Source organism: Dipodomys merriami, unplaced genomic scaffold (assembly GCF_024711535.1).
Source record: "Dipodomys merriami isolate MVZ:Mamm:240054 unplaced genomic scaffold, mDipMer1.0.p SCAF_8, whole genome shotgun sequence".
Classification (NCBI taxonomy): Eukaryota; Metazoa; Chordata; class Mammalia; order Rodentia; family Heteromyidae; genus Dipodomys; species Dipodomys merriami.
Window position 1 is genome coordinate 22,393,818 of NW_027206401.1, and position 26,491 is coordinate 22,420,308.

Consider the following 26,491-nt stretch of genomic DNA (forward strand, 5'->3'; position numbering starts at 1 on the left):
ATGATGGTTATGCCTCCCAAAAGAGGTGTGGGTAGTTGTCAGAAACATCTTCAACAGAAATACTAAGAGTACTGGGCTGGGAAGGTGGCTCAGTGGTAGAGCGCTTGCCTTGCATGCGTGAGGCCCTGGGTTCGATTCCTCAGCACCACATAAGCAAAAAGGAAAAAGCCGGAAGTGGCCCTGTGGCTCAAGTGGTAGAGTGCTAGCCTTGAGCTGAAGAGCTGAGGGACAGCGCCCAGGCCCAGAGTTCAGGCCCCACAATGGGACCCAAAAAAAAAAAAAAAAAGAAAGAAATACTAAGGGTACTGAAACTTTATGCCAGCTAAACATCAACACCTCATATCCCCTTCCCACAATCCCATGAGCACATTCTACTCTGTTTCTATATACTTGACATATATATATATATATATATATATATATATATATGCTCAGATATATCTTCATAGGATGGAATTATAGACAGTATTTGTCCCCTCACCTTAGCCAAATATGCTTATAGCTCATTCATTTCATATGTGCCAGAACTTCCATCTTGTTAAAGGCAAATAATATGTCCATATATATACTAGATTATATATATATATATATATATATATATATATATATATATATATATATATATATATATACACTAGATTTTCTTTTTGCATTCATCCATTAATAGGCTGTTACTTTGTTTTCTCATCTTGGCTAACATTTCAAAGACTGTGAGAATATAAATATCTCTGAAATCCTGATTCCCATATGTTCTTTGATTCTAATCCTTAAGAGAAGGAACTTATACCAGGCTGCAAATTTACCCACTATGCCTTCATCAATGAAGTCTTGCTACAGAAAGAAAATGTTGGTGGAGCCAAACAATATCCTTAGTAAGATTTTTGAGTCCTTTGATTATTCCCATAATGGAAGCAACTTATTTATTAAGTAGCTAATGAGAGCCTAACTTCTCACAGTAACCGAATATTCATGCTACCAAAAAGAAAAGAGAGAGAGAGGGGGGCTGGGAAGGTGGCTCAGTGGTAGAGCGCTTGCCTTGCATGCATGAGGCCTTGGTTTCAATTCCTCAGCACCACATAAGCAAAAAGAAAAAAGCCGAAGTGGTGCTGTGGCTCAAGTGGTAGAGCGCTAGCCTTGAGCTGAAAAGCTGAGGGACAGTGCCCAGGCCCAGAGTTCAGACCCTACAACCGGACCCAAAAAAAAAATATATATAGAGAGAGAGAGAGAGAGAGAGAGAAGTGGAAAGTCTCTTTCAACATGAAAGTTTATAATTCTCTGATTGAAGACACATCTGAGAGCTACACACCACAGTAGTATAAGGTTGCCAAAATATAAAAATCACTGCTACTCTTCAGAACTTATTATAAGGAATGTATTCACTGGATCCACACAAGGTGAAGCTTCTAAGTTAAATAAATAGCACCTATTACAGATGTCCATGTGCTGCTAAGAATATAAATATTGCATTATAATTCTAAGATAATTCATTTTATAGTGTTAGAGAACTAGTTCTGTATTAATATGTACTTTTACAAGCAGTATTTACTAAAAATACTATTTCTCTTGTAAGACAAAAGCAAGCACGTTTTTATGTTGTAGTTGTCATTACACTGTTGGCTAATCATTGAGGGCCTCCCTAGTACAGCTTTGTAGTGTGAGCATTGCACATAACTGGGAGAGAGAGCAAGTGGAAGCCAATCCCCAGCTCCCATGTACGTCCCCAGCCATCAGCTCTGTCAGGAAAAGTACACCAGGCCTAGGGTGTACATTCCCAGCATCAGTTTCCCAACATGTAAGACTTTCAGTGCTACAGCCTATATAGTCATCAAGACACAGAGGTGCCATGTATGCTGTCTTTATTTAGTCTTGGAATTCTTGATGCAGAACTATAGGCCTGCAGGCATGGCAAAAGTACCACCAATTTCACATCCTTTCCTTTCTATGTTTTCAAGGTGAAAGATCCATGTAATCACGCCAACATCTTGACCAAGCCTGACCCCAGGACCTTCTGGACTAATGATGATTCAGGTATTAAAAAATTATATTCTGGGGGCTGGGAACGTGGCTCAGTGGTAGAGTGCTTGCCTAGCATGCATGAAGCCCTGGGTTCGATTCCTCAGTATGACATAAACAGAAAAACCTGGAAGTGGTGCTGTGGCTCAAGTGGCAGAATGCTAACCTTGAGCAAAAGAAGCTCAGAGACAGTGCCTAGGCCCTGAGTTCAGGCCCCAGGACTGGCCTTTAAAAAAAAAAAAAGAAAATTATATTCTGGCACTGGGATGCACACTGTATATAATCTAGCATTGTTTGCTTGTTTGGTGATGTCTAGCACCACACTGTTACCCCCTACTTCACAATCAATTTTATTAACATAAATGTTGTATCAGTAGGTAAGGTTGATATGCCATCAGCTGCAACTCTGGGCTATGGAAGGAACTGGGGTGTTGGTGGAACAGAGAAATGAGTCTATTTCCTAGAGTGGAGGAAAGTAGAATAAAGTAGGCAAGTACTTTAGCTCAAGTTTCTCTTCCTGGGCTGAACAGTGGATTAACAAATCAGAAATCTAAATCAGACTTCAGAATCCTTATAAGAAGGCAACATTGACTTTTACTGCAAGATTTGTGGTTATAAATCTAATCAGAATCCAAGGAATGCAACAATATGAGAGCAGATAGCATGCTTCAACTTATATAATTAAAAATCAGGGCTGGGAAGGTGGCTCAGTGGCAGAGCGCTTGCCTTGCATGCCTGAGGCCCTGGGTTCGATTCCTCAGCACCACATAAGCAAAAAGAAAAATACCGGAAGTGGCGCTGTGGCTCAAGTGGTAGAGCGCTAGCCTTGAGCTGAAGAGCTGAGGGATAGCGCCCAGGCCCAGAGTTCAGGCCCCACTACTGGACCAAAAAAAAAAAAATCAGACAGAGCCAGGCGCTGGTGGCTTGCTTCTGTAATCCTAGCAACTCAGGAGACTGAGATCTGAGGATCATGGCCCAAAAGCCAGCCTAGGCAGGAAAATCCATGAGGCTCTCATCTGCAATTAACCTCCAGAAAACCAGAAGCAGAGCCTTGACTCAAGATGGTAGAGCACTAGCCTTGAACAAAAAAAGCTCAGGGACAGTACCCAAGTACCTGCATTCAACCTCCTCAACCTCTCTCTCTCTCTCTCTCTCTCTCTCTCTCTCTCTCTCTCTCTCTCTCTCTCTCTCTCTCTCTCTCTCTCTCTCTTTCTCCCCCCCCGCCCACCCCACCCCCACAACAGACAAGAAGTAGGGTAGCTATCATAGGAAAAAGAAAAGATGTTGTTATTTGTTTTGACAAACATATGTGAGATACAAGACCTAATGGACACTAAACAAACACTAGAAATGAAAAAAAGGAGAGGTAGTAGAAAGGAGCTCAAACAATTAGAGAGTGATAATAGAGCTTTCACCTTTTCTAATTAACTAGAAAGAGAAAATTCATGCAAATACCTAATATTTGTATTATGCCTCACACTTGTACAAAGTGTGTTCACAAAAATCTAATTTGGTGTTTTCAGTAAGTCTCTGAACTAAGAAAGGCAGTTGATCCCAGTATCCCTGTGTTAGACACTAGATTGAGATAATCAGTCACATATAAACTAGCAGGCAGAAGATACCAAGAGGATGGCAGAGCTGTGGGTTCGGTTCTGAGGTCCACTTCCCAGAAGCCGGGACTCTCCTGTGAGAAGCAGATTGGGCTTCATCTGTGGTTAATCTTTTCTTTAAAAAAAAAAAAGAAAAAAGAGCCAGAGACTGTGTCTGTTTGTTAACGGAAGCAGGAGGAAGGAAATTAAACATTCTTTGATGACTTTTTTTTCTTTCAGAGACCAGGCTTGTGGACTAAAATTATGATCCATTTTATCTGTCATTTTTTTTCCTGTTTTGTTTTATGCCCATCTTTGAGGGGGGAAAAAAGACAAAGAAACATAAAAGTGAATTGGTTTATTTATGCTATCGTTCAATCAATTAGCAGTACAACACCACAATAAACAAGCCATCTGTTGGTTAATAATGCCATTAGGATCTACAGCATATGTGTTGTGAAGACACAAAATAGAATGAAGCATTATAATTAGAACCTCAAGGATTCTTTATGTTTTTGTTGTTGTTTGCTGTTTGGTTTGAGGGGTTTTTCTTGGGGTGGGTGGGCCTGGAGCTTGAACTCAGGGCCTTGGTGCAATCCCTGAACTTTTTTTGTTCAAGGCTAGCATTCTACCAAATAAACCACAGCTCAGGCTTTTTGGTGGTTAGTAGAAGATTCTTCACAAAGACAATGTTCTAGTCATTGTCAAAGAATGAATTTTGTTATTGTGACTGGAAGTAGCTTTAATAAAATGATTCTCTCATTTCCTATGGGAGGAAAAATTGTTTCATTGATGGAATACTTCTATTCACTCTGCCATCATCAGAATATATTTCGTTCATTTCATCCAAGGTATATCTCTTACTGTTCTGTTTAAATACAATTCAATGCTAATGGATACCAGTTCACCTTTCTTGATAGAACAGAAGTTAATAAAGACATAGTTAAGAACCGAAGAATTTCTTAGGATGAACTTACTCTAAAACTGGTTGGATTGAGTGTTTAGTCACTATCTGCTGGTATTGGTAAATGCTTTTTTAAAGTCATAAAAAAAACTCTTTTTTTACAATTATACATTAAAGGTAGCTTTTGTTTATCATAAGTCACAAACATGGGAGGATAGAGAAAGTTTACCCCTCATTTTTGTTCCTTGGGTTTGGCCTCAGGCATCCCCAGCATTTGCTCAGATAATAAGCAAACAGGCTGCACAAGTTCAGGCTTTTTTCTGTTGCCTTTGTTTGTTGGACTTTGAAACCTGAGTTGTTTTTACACACCTTTGTTTTCTATTGCTGATCCTGCTGTGGCCTGTGATATCCTCTAAATTAGAATTTCAAGGCCGGATGAGCTTCCTTACACTTTCAAATGTGTGTTTTCACCTAGTACCATATGGCAACATAGACAATGTCCTTTGCTGAAAGGAAGTCAGACAATAAAGTGGCTAAACCATAAGATTTCTTTCAAAGGCAAGCAGTGTAGCTGGGCAGATTCTCCGTATTCTTCCTGGACTTTTCCCTCAAGTCTTCTAGTAATGAGATAGTTCTAGGCTTAAAGTTTTCAAATTGTCTATACTTCTTTCAAACAAAACTTAAATAGAGCCAGGAACAGGTGGTTTATGCCTGTAATCCTAGCTACTCAGGAGGCTGAGATCGGCTGATCATGGTTTGAAGCCAACCAGGCAGAAAAGTCCATGAAACTCTATTGCCAGTAAACTACTCAGAAAAAGCTGCAAATAGGCTGTGCAGAAGTGGTAGCGTGCTAACCTTGAGCACAAAGAGGCCCAAGGACATCACCCAGGTCCTGAGTTTAAGCCTCAAGACCAAAAGGAAAAATGAAACAAAACAAACAAACAAAATACCTAAATAGCAAGAATCAAATTTATTTGAGAGGAGAAAAATCCTCGTGTTTCAGGATTACATATTGTTTTTTATATTTTTAAATAATTTATTGCATTTTAAGATGGCATCCAAATTTCTTACAACTTAGGAATCACTGGAAAATGTCGTATCTATATGTATTTAATAGCAGAATTCATTTATATATCAAGTTTAGAAATAAAATTATTTAGTTTGAAAGCATATGGACTACAGAAAGATTTTGGTATTTCAGAGAACATATACAATTAGATTCTTGAATTAATATAAGTACCCTGAGTTCATTATATAAAACTGTATAGTGAAGAAAACAATTTTTAGATTTTTTTCTGAAAAAGTAAAGCACTATTATATTTGTGCGTATTAACAAGAGCTCCTCCAAAGTATGACATTACCTACCAAACAAGAAAAATATGATAAGCAGTAAACATGATCTGCTTACAAAGAACTTTTCCATCTGATTCATAGTGGCCAGGGTTTTCTTGGGATATTTTACTTCTTGATACTTTAGACAACTTAATAATACATACAAATCCTTTAAGTCAGGCTGGAGTTATGTCTCAAGTGATAGAGTGACAGCCGTGGTTGGAAAAATTGTTGAAGAGCCTGGCCTCATCTACATAGGTCATTAGTTTAAAACCAGTGGCTAAGTTCAATAATAATTAAGTCATCTTACAACCAGTGAAGAACTCCAAAATCATATAATGCCATTAAATAAGACCAGAATTGAAGGCAGTCCTTGGAAAGGATAGAGGTATAACCCTAAGAACGGAAATTTTCTTTCACTTGAATCTTCTGACTAATCTCTTCATAAAGCATAAAAATGCAATGTGAAGATTGATTTCCTAAGAAACATTCATGTGCTTTTCTAGGGACTGGAAGCACAGCTTAGTGATGGACTGTTTGCTTACCATGCACAAGGCCCTGGTTTCACCTGTTGGGACCATTTATGGATGTTCTGCTGGGAAAATCTTCCTACTAGCAACAGTCACTCAGACAATTTGTCTTTTGTAGATGTTCAGATTTGATCAAGAATAACTCAATCATAGCAGCAGCTGATGATATTCTTGATTGATTAACCCAATCGGAGTCACTCATCATGACTTTTTTACACTATCAAATGAAAGGTCTCCCTCCAGAGTCAAGGTATCCCATACCAAATTCAAATTAAAACCTAACACCATGGTGCCAAGAGAGATTAGAAAAAGAATCTCAACTTAAAAAGACCAGGGTATTGCTGGAGATAATATTATACAGACATTGCCCAGTCATTTCTCTCTCTCTCTCTCTCTCTCTCTCTCTCTCTCTCTCTCTCTCTCTCTCTCTCTCTCTCTCTCTCTCTCTCTCCTCTTTTTCTTTTTCCTTCTTTATCTTTCAGCTTTTTTCCTTTTTCTTAATCAGTTGTACCTTAATTGTAGAAAGTTTTCATTGTAATTATTTCCATATATGCATATAAAGTACCGTGGTCATATTATCCCTCTCCCTCTTAACTACTTTTAACCTTTATGCTCATATCTCAGAAGTACCAATTCCTTAACTATTTACCACTACTGGCTAAAATAATGTCCAGGATATTATTGTCAGTGGAGTCCTTTGTATATGATGCATGCATAATCAAATGCATGTGGGGGGAAAAAAAGGCAACAATTCTTTCCCAAAAATTAAGGTAGAAGGAGGTCCATTTTGAAGGTCTTATCCAAGACCATCTACCAGAAAGACAGAGATCCACTCTATTACTCCTATACTGTTCTCTAAGTTCCCTACTTCTCCAAAACAAACTTTTCAAAATCAAACTTGGTATCTATTGGCTCCTTCTTCAAAGACATGGACAGCATCCTTCTCAGTGTCCTGAACTGCATCTCCTTCAGTGAAGTGAATTCACAGGGAAGCTGGTCGACCAACAGGTCACACGTGGAACACAGAGAAAGCTTGCCCGCACCCCCCCCACCCCCAACCCTGACTGCACAATCTGTTATGATGAGTGTGGTGAACTCCTGAGCACCACCCCTGAGTCTGTCACAAATGTCAATAGCTGTGGCTTTGGGCAAGCTAGTTAGCTCCTCAGTGCTTTCATTTCTATGTCTACATGAATGGGATAGTGATAATAGATCATAGAGGTTTGTGAGAGTTATGGAAGAAAATGCAATAAACTTACTTTGGATCGTGTAGCATGTAATCAGCGAGCAATTCATTAGTTCTTCTTTACTTGGAGACAGAATTGAGTTATTTAAAACGCTGGTTGATATTTACCTAGGATTTACCATGGGTTGAAAGAATATACTCCTTTTTAGTGTTGCAGTTGCTGTTTTATATTTTACTGGATCTATAGTAAAGATGATGAGTTTCTCCCAGAGCCATGAAGCTCATCCCCTTGTCTAGGGTCCCAGACACAGATGAAGAAGCTTCCCGAAAACACATGCGTGCTGGCCCTAAAATGCTTGGACTAGAGATAATATTAGATTGTCATTGCCTAGTCATTTAGATAAAAGAGCTTTCACTCGATCTCTCTTCTTCTCCTTTCTTTCTTTTTCTTTTTTCAACCTTTCAGGTAGCTTTCCCCCCCTATTTTTTCAGTGTACAGATGCTCTTCCATTTGTAATGATAGCCTGATTGGTTTACGGTCCCAAGTTTGCCTTATTAGGCCATGATTTAATCAAATACCTGTGACTGGCTACAGGATGGCTGCTGATATGATTGGCCGAAGTGTTGTTGATATGTTTGGTTGAAGTGTGGCTAATATGATTGGTTGTATCACATCTACTTGTCACAAAAATTCATACAGTACTCCTAAATCACTTTAAGTTGGATTGTAAATCTTCAGATAAGAATTCATGTTGTGAAGACTACCTCAGAGAAATTTTAGTTGAACAGCGAATGCAACAATAAATCAAAGGAAAAACAGAGAAAAATGTTCTTGGAATATTTCCCCTCATAACATGTATATTGTATTTGGTTAAATAAAATACAGTTTTGACCTTCCCTTTTCAACAGCTCTGATTAAATTTTTGTTTCTTAGAGAAACTCTTCATATTAATAGTTAGATTGTTCTGGTCTTGTGGGTATTAAATTACATAGCATACTTGAGTTGTCAAATTGTTTTCCCATTCTTAATCTCATCTGAGCCTTCTAGTCACCTCAGGGACTAATGAAATAGGTGTTAACCCTAAGATTACTTACAGAAGTTAAATATTTGGCCAAAACTACATAATAAATTATAAATGCTGAGATGCATTGACTGAGAAATCAAGTTTTCCTGGAAATTCCCCTGATTCTCTTTCTCCTGGTTCAGAAAGGCAAGAGCCACAGTGCAATGAAAACAGCTCCAATGTAGACACAAGTGTTGGGGAAAAGGAAATTCAGAGATGCAACCCATTCTGTGGCGCTGAGGTTGCTGGGAAAGAAAGAATGAGGACATGTGTAGGAATGAAATGCATTGTCTACTTTTTTGCCCAGCACTCTGCTGGAAGAACAGAGAGTTCACCATGGATCCAGCTTGGAAAGCAAGAGGGAGAGTAGATGTTGGAGAGATAAGACAGTAAGCTGATGGAGAATGGTGGGTGGGTGAAACACATGACTTTTGCTTCTTGGCTTTCAAGGAACTCAAGGTCTATAAGCAGCCAGAGAGTTAAATAGTTTAGAACACAAAGGCTGCAATGCCTGGCAGGTGGTTGGGGGACATGAGTTCCATAGGATGAACTGAGTGTGGAGTGTTATTATAGGAAGCCAGTGAGGCAGTTCTGGGCCTCTAGAATTTCCTACTCCATTGGTTTATATTTGCCCAGACACCATAGAACTATGAGATATCTGTGATACAAAACATAAGGTTATGTTTTAATGACACTAAAGCACAGCTAGGCCTTGGGGAAAGAAAAGTAGCAATGGCTATGAGTTTATCTATGCTTTGGGGGAAAGTTCTCTTCAATTTATCAAAATAGAGACCATTTCCTCCTTTCATGCAAGCGCTTCTGCGTGAACCCAGGATTCAGCACAATGCCTGTTAGAAAAGCCATGCTTTTTGGAGATTTGAAAGATTAAATATAACGGAGGCCAGAATCAGCTGCAGCTTGTTCCTCTCCTCTTTCCTGAAGATTAAGCTGAATGACCTAGAAAAGCTTCTTAGGCACCCACTGGCCTTCTCTGGCCTTCTCTGACCCTCTTTCTGACCCCACCCTCTCCACAGGCCTGGATTTGCATCCTATTGTCTCCCATCCACCAAGAACAATTTCTTGCCCTCCACCGAAACCCATACTTCAAACACTTGGCAAATAAGTATTATCTGTTATCTTGGCATTCAGTTCTTTGAAACTGCACATTCAGGACCTTTGGACTGTGGGAGGAGGGAGGGAGGTGTTTATAGGGGAAGACAATGGCTAAGAAGGAAGTCAAAGAACAATGTAGACAAACTTTTCAGGCCTAGTGACACAGGTGCAGTGGATTAAATGGTTCGTGCTGTGTAAATTCTGTACTCACCACTCCGTGTATTATTTTGATTCAGTGGAGTCCTTTATGTTGTCTGAGGTATTCTGTTTTGTCGATGTGCTGCATTGTAGGGTAGGCGTGGTTAAGATAGACAGGCATATGACAAAAGAGCTCTTCACAGCCTGGTATTGCTGTTCCTGAGCTGTCTGTGCATGTGGCATAAAAAGTTAAGTAGCTAGCATTCAGGGTTGAATGTCAAAAGGAAGCTCACTAAACTGATGTGTATTACAACAATGCCAATCAATCTGCCAACCACCGGTGTGGCTGTTTTTCCCACGGCTGGTCACTATGCCAAGTGTCTTCTTTTGTTGTGGAAATTTGTAGGTAGGATTTCCGGGAAACAATCTTTATGGGTGGCCTGAGCTTCTGAGGCTTCTTTCTAGATCAATTATTGGATCAGAAAGGGAGAGACTTGGGGAGAGGTTTATAGTGAGCAAATTAAACCTTTCAAGTTTCCCTTCAGTTTGACAAAAGATGTTCACCAGAAATCCAGGCTCCTTATTCGTTTCTAGCACTTTTTCATTTCTAGCAGGGGTGGTGAAAGAGAACCCTTTATACTGTCTCCAGGCCAGTTCCAACTCTCATTATATATGTCTCAAGAGGGGTTCAGCCTGCAAAAAGGTTACAGCTTCCTTCAGAGGCTGGGCTCCACAGCCTAGGGTATGTGGTTGAATGGGTAGCTTCACCCTAGGAAGGTAAAGGAAGAGGAGGCAAAGCAAGGAAAAGAAAATGAGGATCCATGGGGCTGGGAAGGTGGCTCAGTGGTAGAGTGCTTGTCTTGTATGCATGAGGCCCTGGGTTCGATTCCTCAGCACCACATAAGCTAAAAGAAAAAAGCCGGAAGTGGCGCTGTGGCTCAAGTGGTAGAGCGCTAGCCTTGAGCTAAAGAGCTGAAGGACAGCGCTCAGGCCCAGAGTTCAGGCCCCACGACCAGACCCCCCCCCCAAAAAAAAAGAAAAAGAAAATGAGGATCCAGTGTACTCTGACATGCTGCATGCCTTGGTGTTGGCAAGTTATCCTTGCAAACTACTTTCTAGAAGTTGACAAATGACCTTTCAGTTGTAAATGACTAAACATAAAGCCATGTTAATAATATGGTCAGTAAGGTCATAGTCCCCTTGAATATGGAAAATCACAGATAGCATGAATTTGGACTTAAAGGATTTTCCAACTTTCTCTTCTATCCAGACCTTTGTGTAACTGTTCATAATCATATAGAAAACTCACTGTTCACTATGTACCAGTTATAAACCCTGAGAACCACAGACAAAGCTCTCATAGAGATAGAACACCGTACCATCCTTCCTTATCATATCTTAGTTGTTGCTGTGTTTTTGTTTTCATTTGTATTATACTAATTTTGTGTTGTCAACATTGCAAAGATGGGGACAGGCTGAATTTCCAGCCAATCACAGAAGTGCTGATTTTTTGCTATCATTCCTCCAAGTTAGGTGATTCTACTGGCTTCCTCTACAGTCTTCCTAGATTAACATTTAAAAACCTGCTACAGCTGAATGCCTGTATTATTAGCTACTCAGGAAGCTGAGATCTGAGGATTGCAGTTCGAAGCCAGGTAAAAAAGTATGTTTTTGTTTGTTTGTTTTTTATCGGTCATGGGGCTTAAACTCTGGGCCTGGGTACTGTCCCTCAGCTGTTCAACTCAAGGTGAGTACTCTACCACTGGAGCCACAGCGCCACTTCTGGTTTTCTGGTCGTTTATTGGAGATCAGAGTATCATGGACTTTCCTGCTCAGGCTTGCTTTGAAGTGCGATCCTCAGATCCCAGCCTCCTGAGTAGCTAGGATTACAGGCATGACCCACCAGTGCCCCACCTCCATGAGATTCTTATCTCCAATTAGTCACCCCAACCACAAAGCCAGAAGTGGAACTCTGATGCAAGTAGAAGTCTGCTAGCCCTGAGCAGAAAAGCTCAGGGACAGCTCCCAGCCCTGAGTTCAAGCTCCATGTCCAACACACACACAGAAACACACACACACACAAACACACACACACACATGCACACACACATGCACACAGGCACACATAACTAGCTGCTACAAAACTTTGCCTCTCACTCCCATCAACTTTCCTGTGTCCTCCTCTTTCTAGAAAGGATGGGTCTAGAATATTAGAGTTATCATCTTTACTTAGGGGAAAATTGTTTCACAATAACTAAAGCAGTAGTTTTCTAAGTTTTAATAACTCTTTACTCCATTATTATGGGTAATGTGTTCTTCTTAGTTATCAACACATTTTTCATGAATGTCATTTTTGACATTTATGAATATGCACCAGGATCGTTACTACAGAACTTGCTTCTATAAATAGATATTTAAATTACACACATTGCTGATTACTTGTCCATAACAGCAATCATGAATAAACACATTTGTCATCATTTTGTGTTTGATGACTGATATATATGTATATATATATATACATATATATATATAAAGACATGCATTTGCTGGCAGCTTCCAACACAAGCTGATTCATTCACTTGCTCTCTAAAGTAATAATTATGTTTTTTTGTCATTTCTATGTGCAGAGCATCTATGAGGATGCTCTAAGTAAAGTTTTTTATATGCATCAAACAAAAAATAAAAATATGGGAATCTATAAACTGCACAGTAAATTGCCCAAATTAAACATTTTGAGCAATGCAAAATAATGAGATTACCCTGTTATCAAGGCAAGATTTTATATCACAGTCAGTAATCAAGACCCACACAGTGGACATATTTAATCTGTACAAGGGTGGATTTGGCTAAGCCTTTATTATTATTACTTTAAATTGTCAGCCGGCTGTGGGCAGCTCACACCTGTAATCCTAGCTATTCCAGAGGCTGCGATCTGAGGATCTTGGTTCAAAACTAGCCTCAGCAGGAAATTCCATGAGACTCTTGCCTCCAGTTAATCATCAAACACACACACACACACACACACACACACACACACACACACACACACACACACACACCTCTCTAATATTTTGATAGCGATTTGTGAGCCTTTAAATTGAATAGCAAAAAGTCAATTTGCAGTAAAACTCTCCAGTTTCAGTAAGTATAGTCAGTCACTAAAAAGAAATAAAATAGCGTACCAAAAAGCGATTCTTTGAATTATTAAACTATGCATGCACTGGAAAAAATGTGGGTGTTTTTTTTTTTTTGTCTCTGTGCAAAGTTTACAAGTGGGTGAGAACCATTCGCATTCAGGAGTTTGGGTTGCAGTTTTCTGCATCCTATGTGAGAAGACTGGATTGGGGGAGAGGGTGGGTAATTAGCCTTTAGCCGAACCTTCTAGATGTTCTTCCAGCTGCACCCGGGCGTCGCAGGGCATTTCTCTGGGACGGGTTCAGCTTCAGCAGAGCAGGGGGTGGGGGAGGAAATCCTTCGTTCTGGGGTGATCCACCCGGAGAGCTCCACCGCCCTCTAGCTTGCAAGCACCACCAGTTCGGTTTCTAGGCGTCTTCACTGGGGAGGAAGAGGGAAGAAGGAAGGGGCCGGCTCCCGGCCGGTAGGAGAACAGACTCTGGACCAAAGAAAGAGGCTGGCGACAGGAAGGAAGAGCAGATCAAGCTTTTGAATAGCGGCCACCGGGCGACCGAAAGCCTGCGCCGCGTTGAAAGGCGGTCGCCCACCGTTCCTTCGCCTCCCCCCTCCCCGGCCACCCCTGCAGCCGTGTGTCACCTTCCTGTTCGGAAGTCTTAGTAGGTTGCTGGGACTGAACAGGGGGCGCCTGCTCCACCCATCAGGTATCCGGTTGGAAGCCAAGCCAGTCTCAACAACTTGCTTCTCTCCCTGAAATGATAAGTTTAGCAGACCCTCCGTCTCCCGGCGAGGTTGAGCACTCGGGTTGGGGGTAGGGGTGGGGGTGGTGGAGGGAGAGCAAAGCAGACTGGTGGCTTTGCTGTTCCCGCTGCAAATGCATGGTTGTCCCTTTACCTAGTCCTCGCAGAGCCCTGCAACTCAAATTCCCTCTTTGTCTCCACTGGGGAAGCCTGGGGCGACTTGGAGAAAGTAAACCCTGTTTTATATTTTTTAAGTGATTTTTTTTTTCTGGACCTGTTTGTGATGATCCTCAGTTAAGTTCCCTTTCTGGTGAGTCCCGGCTGGGAGGTGTCATAAACCCAGGACACGGAGGACAGTAATTTTCTAGATGATGTTGCAAGGAGGGAATACATGGCCCAGTGTTGAACTTTGCAACTTGCACCCTTCCTGTATGTAAACTCCCTTTATATAGAGTGAGGTTCCTCACAGAACAGGGATAGCCGCCTCTGGCTGGGCTCTCAGAACTGACAGCCCTTAGCAGAGGGACACAACTGCTATAGGTTCCTCCAGCTTCCCTCCAGATCCAGCCTCCCCCCCATCACAATCTTCATATCCTGGGCAACCTGAAGAATGAAAGAGAAGGCTGTAAGATCCCCCTGGAAAGGTTTGTGCTTTAAGTACTAAAGCTGGGGGGGGGGGGTTAAAAAAAAAAAACAGGATGGCACAGAGGATTTGGAGTTACTTGGCATGGAGAAGTCACAAGAAATAGCCCCTAGGGGGAATCTCCTAGAACTTCATTTCTTTTTTCTTCTATTCTCTTTCTTTTTAATAAGACAGTGCCCAGGCTGACCTCAATTCACAATCTTCTTACCTCCTCCTCCCAAGTGCTGGGATCACAGGCTTGGGCCACTAAACCCAGTCAGAAAAGTTTCCTAATGTTTTAAAATAAATAAGCAAGAATCTCCGGGGAGGTTCCTGGTCAGACTGAGCAAATCTGGTTGTCTTACAGGACGCAAGGCTGGGGTTGGCCTAGGCTGTTTGGATGGTGGGGTATGGGGAGTGGGTGCACACTGGCAATTACTAGTGGTCATCTCCGAAGATTCCATGCACAGGAACAGGCATGGTGCAGATACCTTGCATGAGGTTGGAGCGTTCACTTCGGGCAACAACAAGTGCCTTTTATAATATCATGGATGCTAAAACACGATTTGCCAGTGGGTCTCCAGGCGAGAGCATGCAAGCCCCCTTCTCCCGGTGTTTGGCCATCATAACTGAGCAAGTCAAAAAGCAGCTGAGACTACAGATCCTATTAGGGCAAACGAGGCGGCTGTGCCTGCAAAGCTACCCCCTTGCCCAGGACCGAAGGCAACGCGCTGGCGTGCTATTCCTGGTTCGACAGCTGGTATTTGGGAGCAAGGCAGCTCTAATATGCCGTAGCCCTTGACAGTAAAGGGTCACGGCAGGGCAGGCGCCTCAGACAGCACCAGCTAGCGCCAGGTACTGGCTTTGCAAATAGTGGTAACTTGTAAGGCATCTCTTCCCAGCCCTCCCTGGCCCCAGTGTCGGGGCTGGGTCGCCGGCTTCCCGGCCAGCGCTGGCGCGCGTCCCCGCGCCGCCAAACAGACGGCGGCGCCCCGGCTTCTCGCAGCCACCGGCTTGGCGGGGGGCACGGCTAATCTTTCAGGAGTTCCTTGGTTACACCGTCTATGTGAACTTTGGAGAAAGATCGAGGCGAAAACTTGGATCCCTCGTGAGATACACCGCAGGAGGGGTGGGGAAGATGGGGGACAATCAAACGGATTTTAATTAAGCCAATGCGATGTGAGCTAGGGGGGAAAGGATCACATACCCCCCCCAAAAAAAGCAATCGACGATGCCAGGGTCACTCCAGGCCGCTCACTCCTGAGCCAAACCAGTGCCCCCCCCCCAACTCCAGCTTCTCACGTGTTCTTGGCATGGCAGGGATTAAAATGGAAGGGGGAAAAAATTACCCGCGGAACGGACAGAATGTTCTCAGAGATTACTTCAGGGGTGGAAAAAAAAAGTGAAATGCAGATTGTACCCCCCCTTCTTGGGGCCGACTTAATTCCATTTCCGCCCCCTCCCCTCCACATTCCTGACCTCTCACTCCCCCCCCCCGCCCCTTCCCTCTCTCTTTCCTTCCTTCCCCTTAAGTTCTGGGACTTTTCAGCTTTGCTTGGTTTTGGCCAAAAGCACAAAAAAGGCGTTTTCGGAAGCGGCTCGGCCGTGCACCCAGGCCATTTGTTTGTTTTGGGACCCGGGGCAGGAAATCGAGCCCGGCTTGAGTCACGGCGGCTCCTTCAGGGAAGCGCCGCGCTCCGCGCTCGCCGGTCGCCCTCGCCCGCCCGTCGCGCGCCCCAGGTCCGCGGAGCCATGGGGGAGATGCAGGGCGCGCTGGCCCGGGCTCGGCTCGAGTCCCTGCTCCGGCCCCGCCACAAGAAGCGGGCCGAGGCGCAGAAAAGGAGCGAGTCCGTCCTCCTGAGCGGACTGGGTAAGCGCGCCCGCCCGCCGCGGCACTCGCTCGGCTCCCGCCCCGCGCGCGGGGCTCCGCGGACGGCTGGGCTCGGGCGTCCGTTCCGGGCGGAGCGGGGTGGGGAGGACGGACGGGCGGAGAGCGGGGTGCAGGGCTGCGGGAGCCCCGAGGGCTCCGCGCGGAGTCCGGGGTGCAGGCCGAGCCCCCGCAGACCCGGACGCACGGCGCCGCCCGCACCCGAGATAACCGCCGGGCGGGGTCGCACGCGGGGCCCGGGCTGGGGCGGCTCAGGCGGGAATGCCGGGGAGGAAGGGGGTGCTCGCGGGTCACAACGCCGCCCCGATCGCCGCGCTGCGGCCCCGGCTTCCCGGCCGAACACCATCGAGGAGGAGGGGGGGAATGGAAAATTACTCGGAGCTCCCCTTCCCTCCTCGCCCCCTCCGCCTGTGCTTCCTTTGCACCCGTCCGAGCAGGATGCAGACGGACTGCCGCCCGGCGAAGAGCTCAGTCCCGGGGTTGGAGGGCGGAGGGGAGGGGGGTTCGCTCCCACTCGGGCTGGGGCTTGACCACCCGCAGCCTCGCCGCCGCCCAAAGCGCGGGCAGCCCGGGGGCGTGGCCTCGGGGGCGTGGCCACGCGGTGGCTCCGCCTCCACCTTCCTCATTGTGGCGCCGGCCCCGCCCCCGCGGCGGTGCAGCCTTTATAAAGCCGGCCGAGCCGCCGGAGCTCAGTGTTGGCTGAGCCAGTCTCCCAGCAGTCGGGTCTCAGCAGTTTTCCCCGGGGCAATGACGGTGAAAACCGAAGCCGCTCGCGGCACCCTGACTTACTCCAGGATGCGGGGCATGGTAGCGATCCTCATCGGTGAGTGTAGAGGCGGGTGGTAGCGGCTCTCGCCGGCGAGTGTCTGCTCGTGGATGGCGATCGGGACCTGTTCGGAAGGTCCGGGATCCGAGCAGCCTTGGGCGGAGGCCGACGTGACGAAGCCAGCTAAGAACTTCTCCTTTTCCTTCCTTTTCAATTCGCAGCTTTCATGAAACAGAGAAGGATGGGCTTGAACGACTTTATTCAGAAGATTGCCAACAACTCCTATGCTTGCAAACAGTAAGTTGGGGAAATTACTAGAAGGGATGTTTTGTTGTTTTTTTAAAAAAGAGAACACTTTGAATTTATCAGCAGCAAAGATTGATTGACATCACTTTGCTGATCTGGGAGCCTGAGACTTTCCATGGGGGGCAGGGAGAAGGGGAGAAGGGCTGGAGAGCTCCATTCTCTTTATGTTCTGATCTTTCTGAAACATTTTTAGACGTTAACATGAATTTCTGGGTTGTGCTTGTCCTGGAACAGGATATATTTTTTCTAAGTGTTTACCTGGTTCATTGTCTTGCACAGACAACCCTAATTTCTGTATTTAACAGCTGTGTTTAGCTGGGTTGTCATTTTCTTTACCTGTTTTTAAGTCATGTATTTGGATGTTTACAGTCTGAGTACTGTATTCTCCGGGAATGGTCAGCCAGAAATTCACAGTTTGTATTAGTGTGCCCTCTAGTGGCAAGTGAAGCATTTCTCATTCTTTTTTTTTTTTTCTGCAGCCCTGAAGTTCAGTCCATTTTGAAAATCTCCCAGCCTCAGGAGCCTGAACTTATGAATGCCAACCCTTCTCCACCGGTAAGTATTCTGTGGTGATGAATTTGTGGAGTATTTACATATTTAGGTATTGATTCAGTATAGTATTTTTAAGGCATATTCCACAGCATGATTCCTTGCACAATTTCCATAATCATTTGCAGTAGTAACATAAGTTAGCAAAAAAATCATAGTGTGCATAGGTGTTTGGTAATAGCTGTAATATCTCTTACATTGTCTGATGTTAGTGTAGATGCCTGTCTGATATTAAAGGTTACACGTTTTATTTTCTAGCCAAGTCCTTCTCAGCAAATCAACCTTGGCCCATCATCCAATCCCCATGCCAAACCATCCGACTTCCACTTCTTGAAAGTGATTGGAAAGGGCAGCTTTGGCAAGGTAATTTCAAAACCGTTTCCTACTATGTACTCTTGTGTGTGGTCACTGCACGATTTCCTAGGATGAGGGCAGAAAAGTAATCATTTTGATTGAAATTTCAGGTTCTTCTAGCAAGGCATAAGGCCGAAGAAGTGTTCTATGCAGTCAAAGTTTTGCAGAAGAAGGCGATCCTGAAAAAGAAGGAGGTATGAGAATAATCACTTGATTCACAGAATAACCTTTACTGTGAGATTTCTTTTTCTTTTTTTTATTTTTTGGTGTGAAGTTGAAATTTGCCACTGAATCTTCATTGCATTTTTTTCATAGGAGAAGCATATTATGTCTGAGCGGAATGTTCTCTTGAAGAATGTGAAACACCCTTTCTTGGTGGGCCTTCATTTCTCCTTCCAAACTGCCGACAAACTGTACTTTGTCCTAGACTACATTAATGGTGGAGAGGTGAGCTGGGGATAAGTAGAAGCCAATATTTTGGGGTTTCTGCACAGCCTGCCTTGGTTTTAGTTTGAGAAGACTTTCCAAGAATAGTTAAGGAGGAAAAAGTTACCAGTAATTAGTTACCTGCAAACCACTGGGTCTCAGATAGTTAATGGATTAGTTAGGGACACTTCCTGTGATTGTTCTCCATAGCTAAGTGTCAGGATTAATTAAGTGCTTTGGCTGCAGACAGACTAACTTGGTTCCATCTGCTGCAGCTCTTCTACCACCTCCAGAGGGAGCGCTGCTTCCTGGAACCGCGGGCTCGATTCTATGCTGCTGAAATAGCCAGTGCCTTGGGTTACCTGCACTCTCTGAACATTGTGTATAGGTGAGTCAAATAGCTTGTAAAGCTGCCTTCCTGGAGACTTTGCCCTCGCCTTTGGAGCCTTCAGATAATGTGTGTGTGTGTGCGTGTGTGTGTGTGTGTGTGTGTGCGCGCGTGTGTGTGTGTGTGTGCGCGCGTGTGTGTGCGTGTGCGTGTGCGCGCGCGCGCACCTAAAACCTGATTTCCCCACTACGGGAGCTGTCTTGACTGCATAAATCAGCCAACCAGGAGAGATTGTGCCTAATACAGGACAGATTAATAGAACAAGGGCCCTCTGTTCATTGTACTGTATTCTCAATACAATGAGTGTAAACTGCTTCTAATATCCTTAGCATTCATCTTCACAGAGGATTTCTTGTGCAGTGAAATTAACCTAAACAACCCCCCCCCTTTTTTTTTTCTTTCACAGAGACTTAAAACCAGAGAACATTCTGCTAGATTCACAGGGACATATTGTCCTTACTGACTTTGGACTTTGCAAAGAGAACATTGAACACAATGGCACGACATCCACATTCTGTGGCACACCTGAGGTAGGAGCTTTTGATCTGATTTGGTGCCTTGTCTCCCCTGCCTTTCTAGGGAAAAGCTACATTAATGCTTTTAAGGACAAAAGAAAAAAAAAGCACAAAAATTCCGTTTCATTAACACTAGCTGTTTGTAAAGTCCTGCTATGTGAGATATCTGAATCCCTAAATGAAATATTTATCGGCACCAAGTTGCTTCTTTTATGTCAGGATACAATGGGGGGTTGAGGGGGCGATGTCAGTCAGCTTGAAATGTCTGGTGTGAAGTTAGCCCTGGGTTCTCATGTCTGGCCTTGGATTACCTGGTTGCATAGGTTCTAAACTCTGCTTGCCTCTTCTGTCTTTCAGTATCTCGCCCCTGAAGTGCTTCATAAGCAGCCGTATGACAGGACAGTGGACTGGTGGTGCCTAGGGGCTGTCTTGTACGAGATGCTGTATGGCCTGGTGAGTAGGACATGGGAAGGAAGGATGGAACACTGCCTCTGTGACCCTCTACACTAGTTCCCTGGCCACATGCCAGCATGCTGGCTCTTAACAATTAAATAACATGTGCTAGTCATTTCATAACTGCCTTTGATAGTTAAAAAACTCCTAGTCGTTTTAGTACCCTCTAGTTCTGTCTGATGGTAATGCATGCTAACGTCTTCCAATTAAATATGAAGTAATCCCTGCTCTTCTTTCCAGCCTCCTTTCTACAGCCGAAACACAGCAGAGATGTACGACAACATTCTGAACAAACCGCTCCAGTTGAAACCAAATATCACGAATTCCGCCAGACATCTTCTGGAGGGTCTTCTGCAGAAGGACAGGACGAAGAGACTCGGTGCCCAGAATGACTTTGTGAGTCATTTTCCTGTTTTCCTGGGCCTCTCTGGTAGTTCTCCACATGCCATAGCTTTATTGAATTCTTTTGCCTAGGTAAATTAACCTTGAGTTTTTTTCTTCACAGATGGAGATTAAGAATCACATCTTCTTCTCGCTCATTAACTGGGATGATCTCATTAATAAGAAGATTACTCCCCCTTTTAACCCAAATGTGGTGAGTATCTCTTTGGCTAAGGACAGTGAGGTCCAAAGATCTTTTTTCTTTTTTTTTTTTAAGTCAGAATTGTTGGGTGGGTAATAACATTTATCTATATAATCTATCAAGAAGCAAATTTACTTTGAGTAGTAAATTATAAACTTATGTCTGCCAGGGAAAAAAATTATCCCAACACAGCTCATGAAAGTTACAGTTTGTTTGTTTTTTCATTATTAAATCTCCATGAGATTTAAGTACCATGAGACAGAGCCAGGTGGAGACAGTTGTAGTTCATGTTTATAATCTGAACTGAGGTGGGGGGGAGCTACATAAAAAGACCCCCATCTCCAAGATACCAACAGACAGCGAGCATCCTCCTCATCCTAAAGTGTTTGTGGCCTTGCGGGGAAGGATTATGGGAGTTGCCATCTACACTCTCAGGGGGTAAAATCTAAGGTTTCATGGTGCATTTTCCGTGCTGAATGTGTATCCCCTTTCCTGTCTCAGAGTGGACCCAGTGACCTGCGGCACTTTGACCCCGAGTTCACCGAGGAGCCGGTCCCCAGCTCCATCGGCAGATCCCCAGATAGCATCCTCATCACAGCTAGCGTCAAGGAGGCTGCCGAGGCCTTCCTGGGCTTTTCCTACGCTCCGCCAGTGGATTCCTTCCTCTGATCGGCCTCGGGGGTGGACTGGAAGGATCTTGACCTGCGTTTTTCAATGTTTCAGTTAGCCTTTGGGCGGCCCTGCCAGCTGACAGGACATCTTAAAAGAGAATTTGCACATGTCTGGAGGTTAGGCAGTCCTTGTTGCACAGTTTGCTGGAAGCTTTTTCAAGAGCACATCTTCTCGGTGAGCTCCTGAGCTGTTTGGCTTTCACTCTTCCAACATGGTGCTATATTGGAAGTGAGCATTCGAAGGCCGCCTTAGACAGGTGCAGTAGTCTGATGGGAAGGAAGACGCCCATCTAAGGTCTGTTGGGCAGTGATAAGGAATATTCTGCAATGTGCCTTTTCTGATGAGATCGTGTTAGCTCCAAAGCTTTTCCTATCGTGTATTTCAGTTTTGTTTTTTTTCCCCTTGTGGACTGACTGTGTGAACAGGAGTGTGAGTGTGGTATGCCTGATCACACACAGATGGGTTTTGTTATAAACAAGTATCAATGTGACACTTGCAGGACACTACTACAATGTGGGACATTGTTTGTTTCTTCCATATGTGGAAGATTTATGTGTAGACTGTTCTTTTTTTTTTTTGTAATATATACTTAATAACTAAAACTTATTGAAATGGTCTTGCGTTGACTTGTATTCAGATGCTTAAAGAAAGCATTGCTGCTACAAATATTTCTATTTTTAGAAAGGGTTTTTATGGACCAATGCCCAGTTGTCGGTCAAAGCCGTGGTGTTTTCATTGTTAAAATGGGCATTATTTATAGGTGTTTTTTTTTTGCATTCCTGATAATTGTATGTATTGTAAAGAAATTGTGTACATTGAGTTATATAACACTAGTATATTTAAACTTACAGGCTTATGTGTAATGTCACCCTCCATTTTAATGTACTGTAATTAACATGGTTATAAAGTGTAAATTCCCTCCCTACCACACAACTTTTTTTGTGTGTGATAAACCAATTTGGGTTTGCAATAAAAAAAAAAACCTTGAAAAATATCTACAGAAATTGTGTGGTGTATTATTTTGTATAGTTGGGTGAAAAAAGCAGAAATGATACTGTCATTTCTAACTTAGTGCTTCTCAGAGAGGACTGGATTCCAAGATAATAAAAGGTTTGGGCTGAGCTGTAGCAGCCAAGACCAGTACTTGTCCAGAAGGAAAGATTAAATAGGCCAACCTAAATTTTAGGTCATTTTAGAGCCATTCTATGATGTCAGTCATTTAATTCATTCAAATAAATCCCTTTCAATGTGTCATCTTTTGAGGACAGTTGTGAAGTAATGTTCCCTGTGTTTTATTGTCTGCCATGTGAAGCTGGTTTGTCCTCATATATGGTTTAAGTGACAGGTAATTCTTTAGACAAATATTGATGATCCCACTTAGATCACTCTATTCTGGCTGGGGAAATGTCAGTGGACATGCAGACAAGATTGCTGCCCTTCCAGAACCTGGAGCAACAGCAGGAAGAACTCTGAAGCAGCTTGTTGAAATGGAAGTCAAGATAAGAGCTTGAGCCAGGCACTGTGCACACACTTGTAATCCTAGCTACTCAGAAGGCTGAAAGCTGAAGGTCACAGTTCAAAGCTCGCTGGGCAGGAAAGTCTTATCTCCAATTAACCAGCAAAAGCTGGATGTGGAGGTATGGCTCAAGTGGTTGAGCACCAGCCTTGAGAGGGAAAAGCAAAAACAAACACTAAGGAACATCACCCTGATCCTGAGTTTGAGCTCTTGTACCCCTCCCCTGACACACACACACACACACACACACACACACACACACACACACACACAAACACACACACACACACACACATTCACAGTAATAGTTTGCCAGTGCAAATGAATACCATAAAGTATTTATTTATTTGCTTATGGGGCTTAAACTCTGGGCCTGGGCACTGTCCCTGAGCTCTTCAGCTCAAGGAGAACACTCTACCACTTGAGCCACAGCACCACTTCCAGTTTTCTGGTGGTTAATTGGAGATGAGTCTCATGGACTTTCCTTGCCCAGGCTGGCTTTGAACCGGGATCCTCAGATCTCAGCCTCTTGAGTAGCTAGGATTATAGGCATGAGCCACAGGCACCAGGCAAGATTTTCTTTTTTAATAATAATTGCATGTTTCCCAGAAACTGGCATGGTCAGACTTCTGGGGTTTTTAGCTATGCTGCAGTTTGAACCCAGGGTGCCCTTACCACTTGAGTCACGGCCTCCTAGTGTTTTATTGCTTTACTTATTTTTTCAGTCAGGCATCATGCTTTTCGCCTGGGGCTAGGTTCAGACTGGGATTCTCCTATCTTGCCCTGTGGTATAGCTGAGATACTACTTCCTGCCAGACTTTCAGTTTCTCAAGAGTGCTCAGTGCAGGACCAGAAGGCAAAACATTCCTGGCTTGAGTCTTGGTGAACTAGTGCCACAGGGCTGGGCTGGCCAGCTCTGGGGCTCAGCTCACCTCACTGGGATGCATAGCTATTGTGGAAGCCCTGAAGGTGTTAGGAAACAATCGAAACCCACTTGTTTAGACTCTTCTCCAGACCTTTCATTCATGGCTTAGCAATTAGGGAGGCCCCAAAGGTTGGTTTTTCTGCCTTCTTAACTTCACCTTTAACACTCTAAGCCTGTCCTTGCTCCTCTACCCTGACCTCACAGTTCATGCAGGGATCGCCTTACAGGGAAGTTTTGATCTTTTTTTTCCCTCCTCTACCTCCCTGCCTCTCCACCTCCATAGCTTCTGAGCACCAAACAATTCTTCTACTCCAGTGTGAGAGTAGAGTTTGGGAGATAATGGTTTGCAGACAGACCAGTGGCCACAGGTCAGGCTCAGAATGAACACCCAGGGCTGGGAATGTGGCTCAGTGGTAGCGTGTTTGTCCATCATGCATGAAGCCCTGGGTTGGATTCCTTAATACCACCCAAACAGAAAAAGCCAGAAGTGGTGCTGTGGCTCACATTGGTAGAACGCTAGCCTTGAGCAAAAAAACTCAGGGACAGCGCTCACACCCTGAGTTCAAGCCCCAGGACTGGCAAAAAGAAAAAAAAAAGAAAAATGAGTGCTCCATTCCATTCCTGTACCAATGCATTCTTGCATTTTCCTAGTGAAGAGGGATTCCAGTCCCCCAGGGAAATGGCGGGCCTGTTCCCCCTTCGTTCTTATTACCAATTCTTATTTCTCTGCCAGCAAACATGCTTAAGTCAAATTACCTTTTTTTTAAATAATAGAAATGTAAAATTAAAAAAAGAAAGCTTAAGTCACTCTTTAATCTGGACTCGGTTCTTCTAGGCTAGGGATCTGCATTGCAATTACAAATAACTCAGAACAGTTCGTGAGTTATGAAGTTTTTATTATCTATTTATTGATTTTGGTGGCACTGTGCTCAGCTGAGCCACACCTCCAGGTCCTTTTTGCTTTGTTATTCTCAAGGTAGGTTCTTACTTTATGCCTGGACCTGCCTAGGTTTCCATCTGCCTTCCCCTAGATAAACACGTACACAGTGCTGTGTCCAGCTATTAGCTGAGATAGACTCTCTCAAACTTTTATGCTTGGGCTGAGTTAGAGCCAAAATCCCCTGACCACTTCTCAAGTGGCTAGAATTATTACAGACTTGAGTTGCCATACCTGGGATTATTTTTTTATTTTTATTATTTTGTTGTTGTTGTTGTTGTTGTTGTTGTTGTTTTTACCAGTCCTGGGCCTTGAACTCAGGGCCTGGGCTAGTCCCTGAGCCTCTCAAGGCTCAAGGCTAGAGCTCTACCACAGTGGCATTTCTGGCTTTTTCTGTTAATGTGGTACTGAGGAATTGAACCTAGGGCTTCATGCGTGGTAGGCAAGCACTCTACCACGAAGCCACCAGCTCCATATTTATTTATTTATTTATTTATTTATTTATTTATTTATTTATTATCAGTTGTGGGGCTTGAACTCTGGGCCTGAACGCTGTCCCTGAGCTCTTCAGTTCAAGGCTCTGCACTTGGAGCCACAGTCCCACTTCCAGTTTTCTGGAGATAAGAGTCTCACAGACTTCACTGCCCAGGCTGGCTTTGAACTGAGATCCTCAGATCTCAGCCTTCTGAGTAGCTAAGATTACAGGTATGAGCCAGCAGCGCCTGGCAATATTTTGTTTTTGAAAGGTAGGCATCTGGTTGATTGGGTTATAGTCAATTAATACCTAAGACTGAATTTGAATTTCTCCAGAACTTAAAGAGGTCACAGGAGTCTCAACTGCTATCAAACAAATAGAAGATCAGATGAAGTACAGCTGGGTGGGAAGGGAACACAGCAAGAACAGGGAAGTCAAGAAAGAACAAGAGATTAACAGACAAATGGCAAATATTTACTAAGCACTGGGATGTCACAGAACAAGCCAGCAGACAAATCTTTTATCTGCAGCAGTGGGGCGTATCTCTGATACAATATACCCAGAAGCCAGGTAGCTTACCTTAGATGCCAACGATTGAAACTGAGTGAGTTGCCCTTCCATATGTCTTTCACAGTGAGTTTGCGCAGATATGGGTCTGGGGGAATGCATTCAGCAAAATTTCCCATCATGTAAAGTGTGACTTTAGCCAGTTCTTCAGGCTGTGAACCTGTAATCCTACCCACTCAGAAGGCAGAGATCTGAAGATCATGGTTCAAAGCCAGCTCACACAGACAAATGATAGAGTCTCTTATCTTTAATTAACTAGCAAAAAGCCAGGAGCAGAAGTATAGCTTAAGTGGTAGCCTTGGGTGAAGAAGCCAAGGGAAAGCTTGAGACCCTAAGTTCAAGCCCCAGTATTGGCAAAAAAAAAAAAAAAGTATATATACTATCCCACAGTAACTGCTACCATGTACAATAACTTACTGTACCTGGGGAATGTGTGTCATTCCCTGCAGAGACATAGTACCCACCTACAAAGTATGGCAGTTGGCAAAGGAACTTCAGAAGCCCTGTGGACTCAGGTATAAAGGACATCCTAAACATTACAGGATGGAATAAGAGATACCCTAGGTCTCCTTGGCACAGGCTGAAATTTTCTTAATAGAGACCCAGAAACACAACAAAACAAAGAAAGGTTGGGCAAATGGGATTGCATGAAATTGCAGAGCTTCTGCATGGCAAATGACATAGCTAGCAAGATCAATAGAAAGCCCACGGATTTGGAGGAGATCTTCACTAGTCATACAACAGACAAGGGTCTCATATCTAAACTATACCTGGAACTCAAAAAATTAAATCCCCCAACAACAAA

At 43.8% G+C, this 26,491-nt stretch overlaps 1 protein-coding gene across 4 annotated transcripts in view; it reads left to right on the top strand.

Annotated features, from left to right (window-relative positions):
• The window catches only part of Sgk1 (serum/glucocorticoid regulated kinase 1), a 92,482-nt gene extending 70,639 nt beyond the window's left edge, over nt 1–21,843 (top strand). The window contains exons 3-14 of one of the 4 annotated variants that reach the window (XM_070010747.1): nt 1,953–2,028; nt 17,242–17,317; nt 17,806–17,881; nt 18,134–18,238; nt 18,340–18,423; nt 18,545–18,676; nt 18,931–19,043; nt 19,450–19,573; nt 19,916–20,011; nt 20,252–20,407; nt 20,517–20,606; nt 21,096–21,843. In XM_070010747.1, the coding sequence (XP_069866848.1) occupies nt 1,953–2,028; nt 17,242–17,317; nt 17,806–17,881; nt 18,134–18,238; nt 18,340–18,423; nt 18,545–18,676; nt 18,931–19,043; nt 19,450–19,573; nt 19,916–20,011; nt 20,252–20,407; nt 20,517–20,606; nt 21,096–21,263 (1,296 nt within the window). In that variant the 3' untranslated portion in view covers nt 21,264–21,843. Of the gene's footprint in view, nt 1–1,952; nt 2,029–14,170; nt 14,389–15,912; nt 16,237–16,936; nt 17,078–17,241; nt 17,318–17,805; nt 17,882–18,133; nt 18,239–18,339; nt 18,424–18,544; nt 18,677–18,930; nt 19,044–19,449; nt 19,574–19,915; nt 20,012–20,251; nt 20,408–20,516; nt 20,607–21,095 lie in introns of those variants that run through there. The other 3 variants (XM_070010749.1, XM_070010745.1, XM_070010748.1) reach the window with 3 other exon arrangements.
• The last annotated feature ends 4,648 nt before the right edge of the window (nt 21,844–26,491 follow it).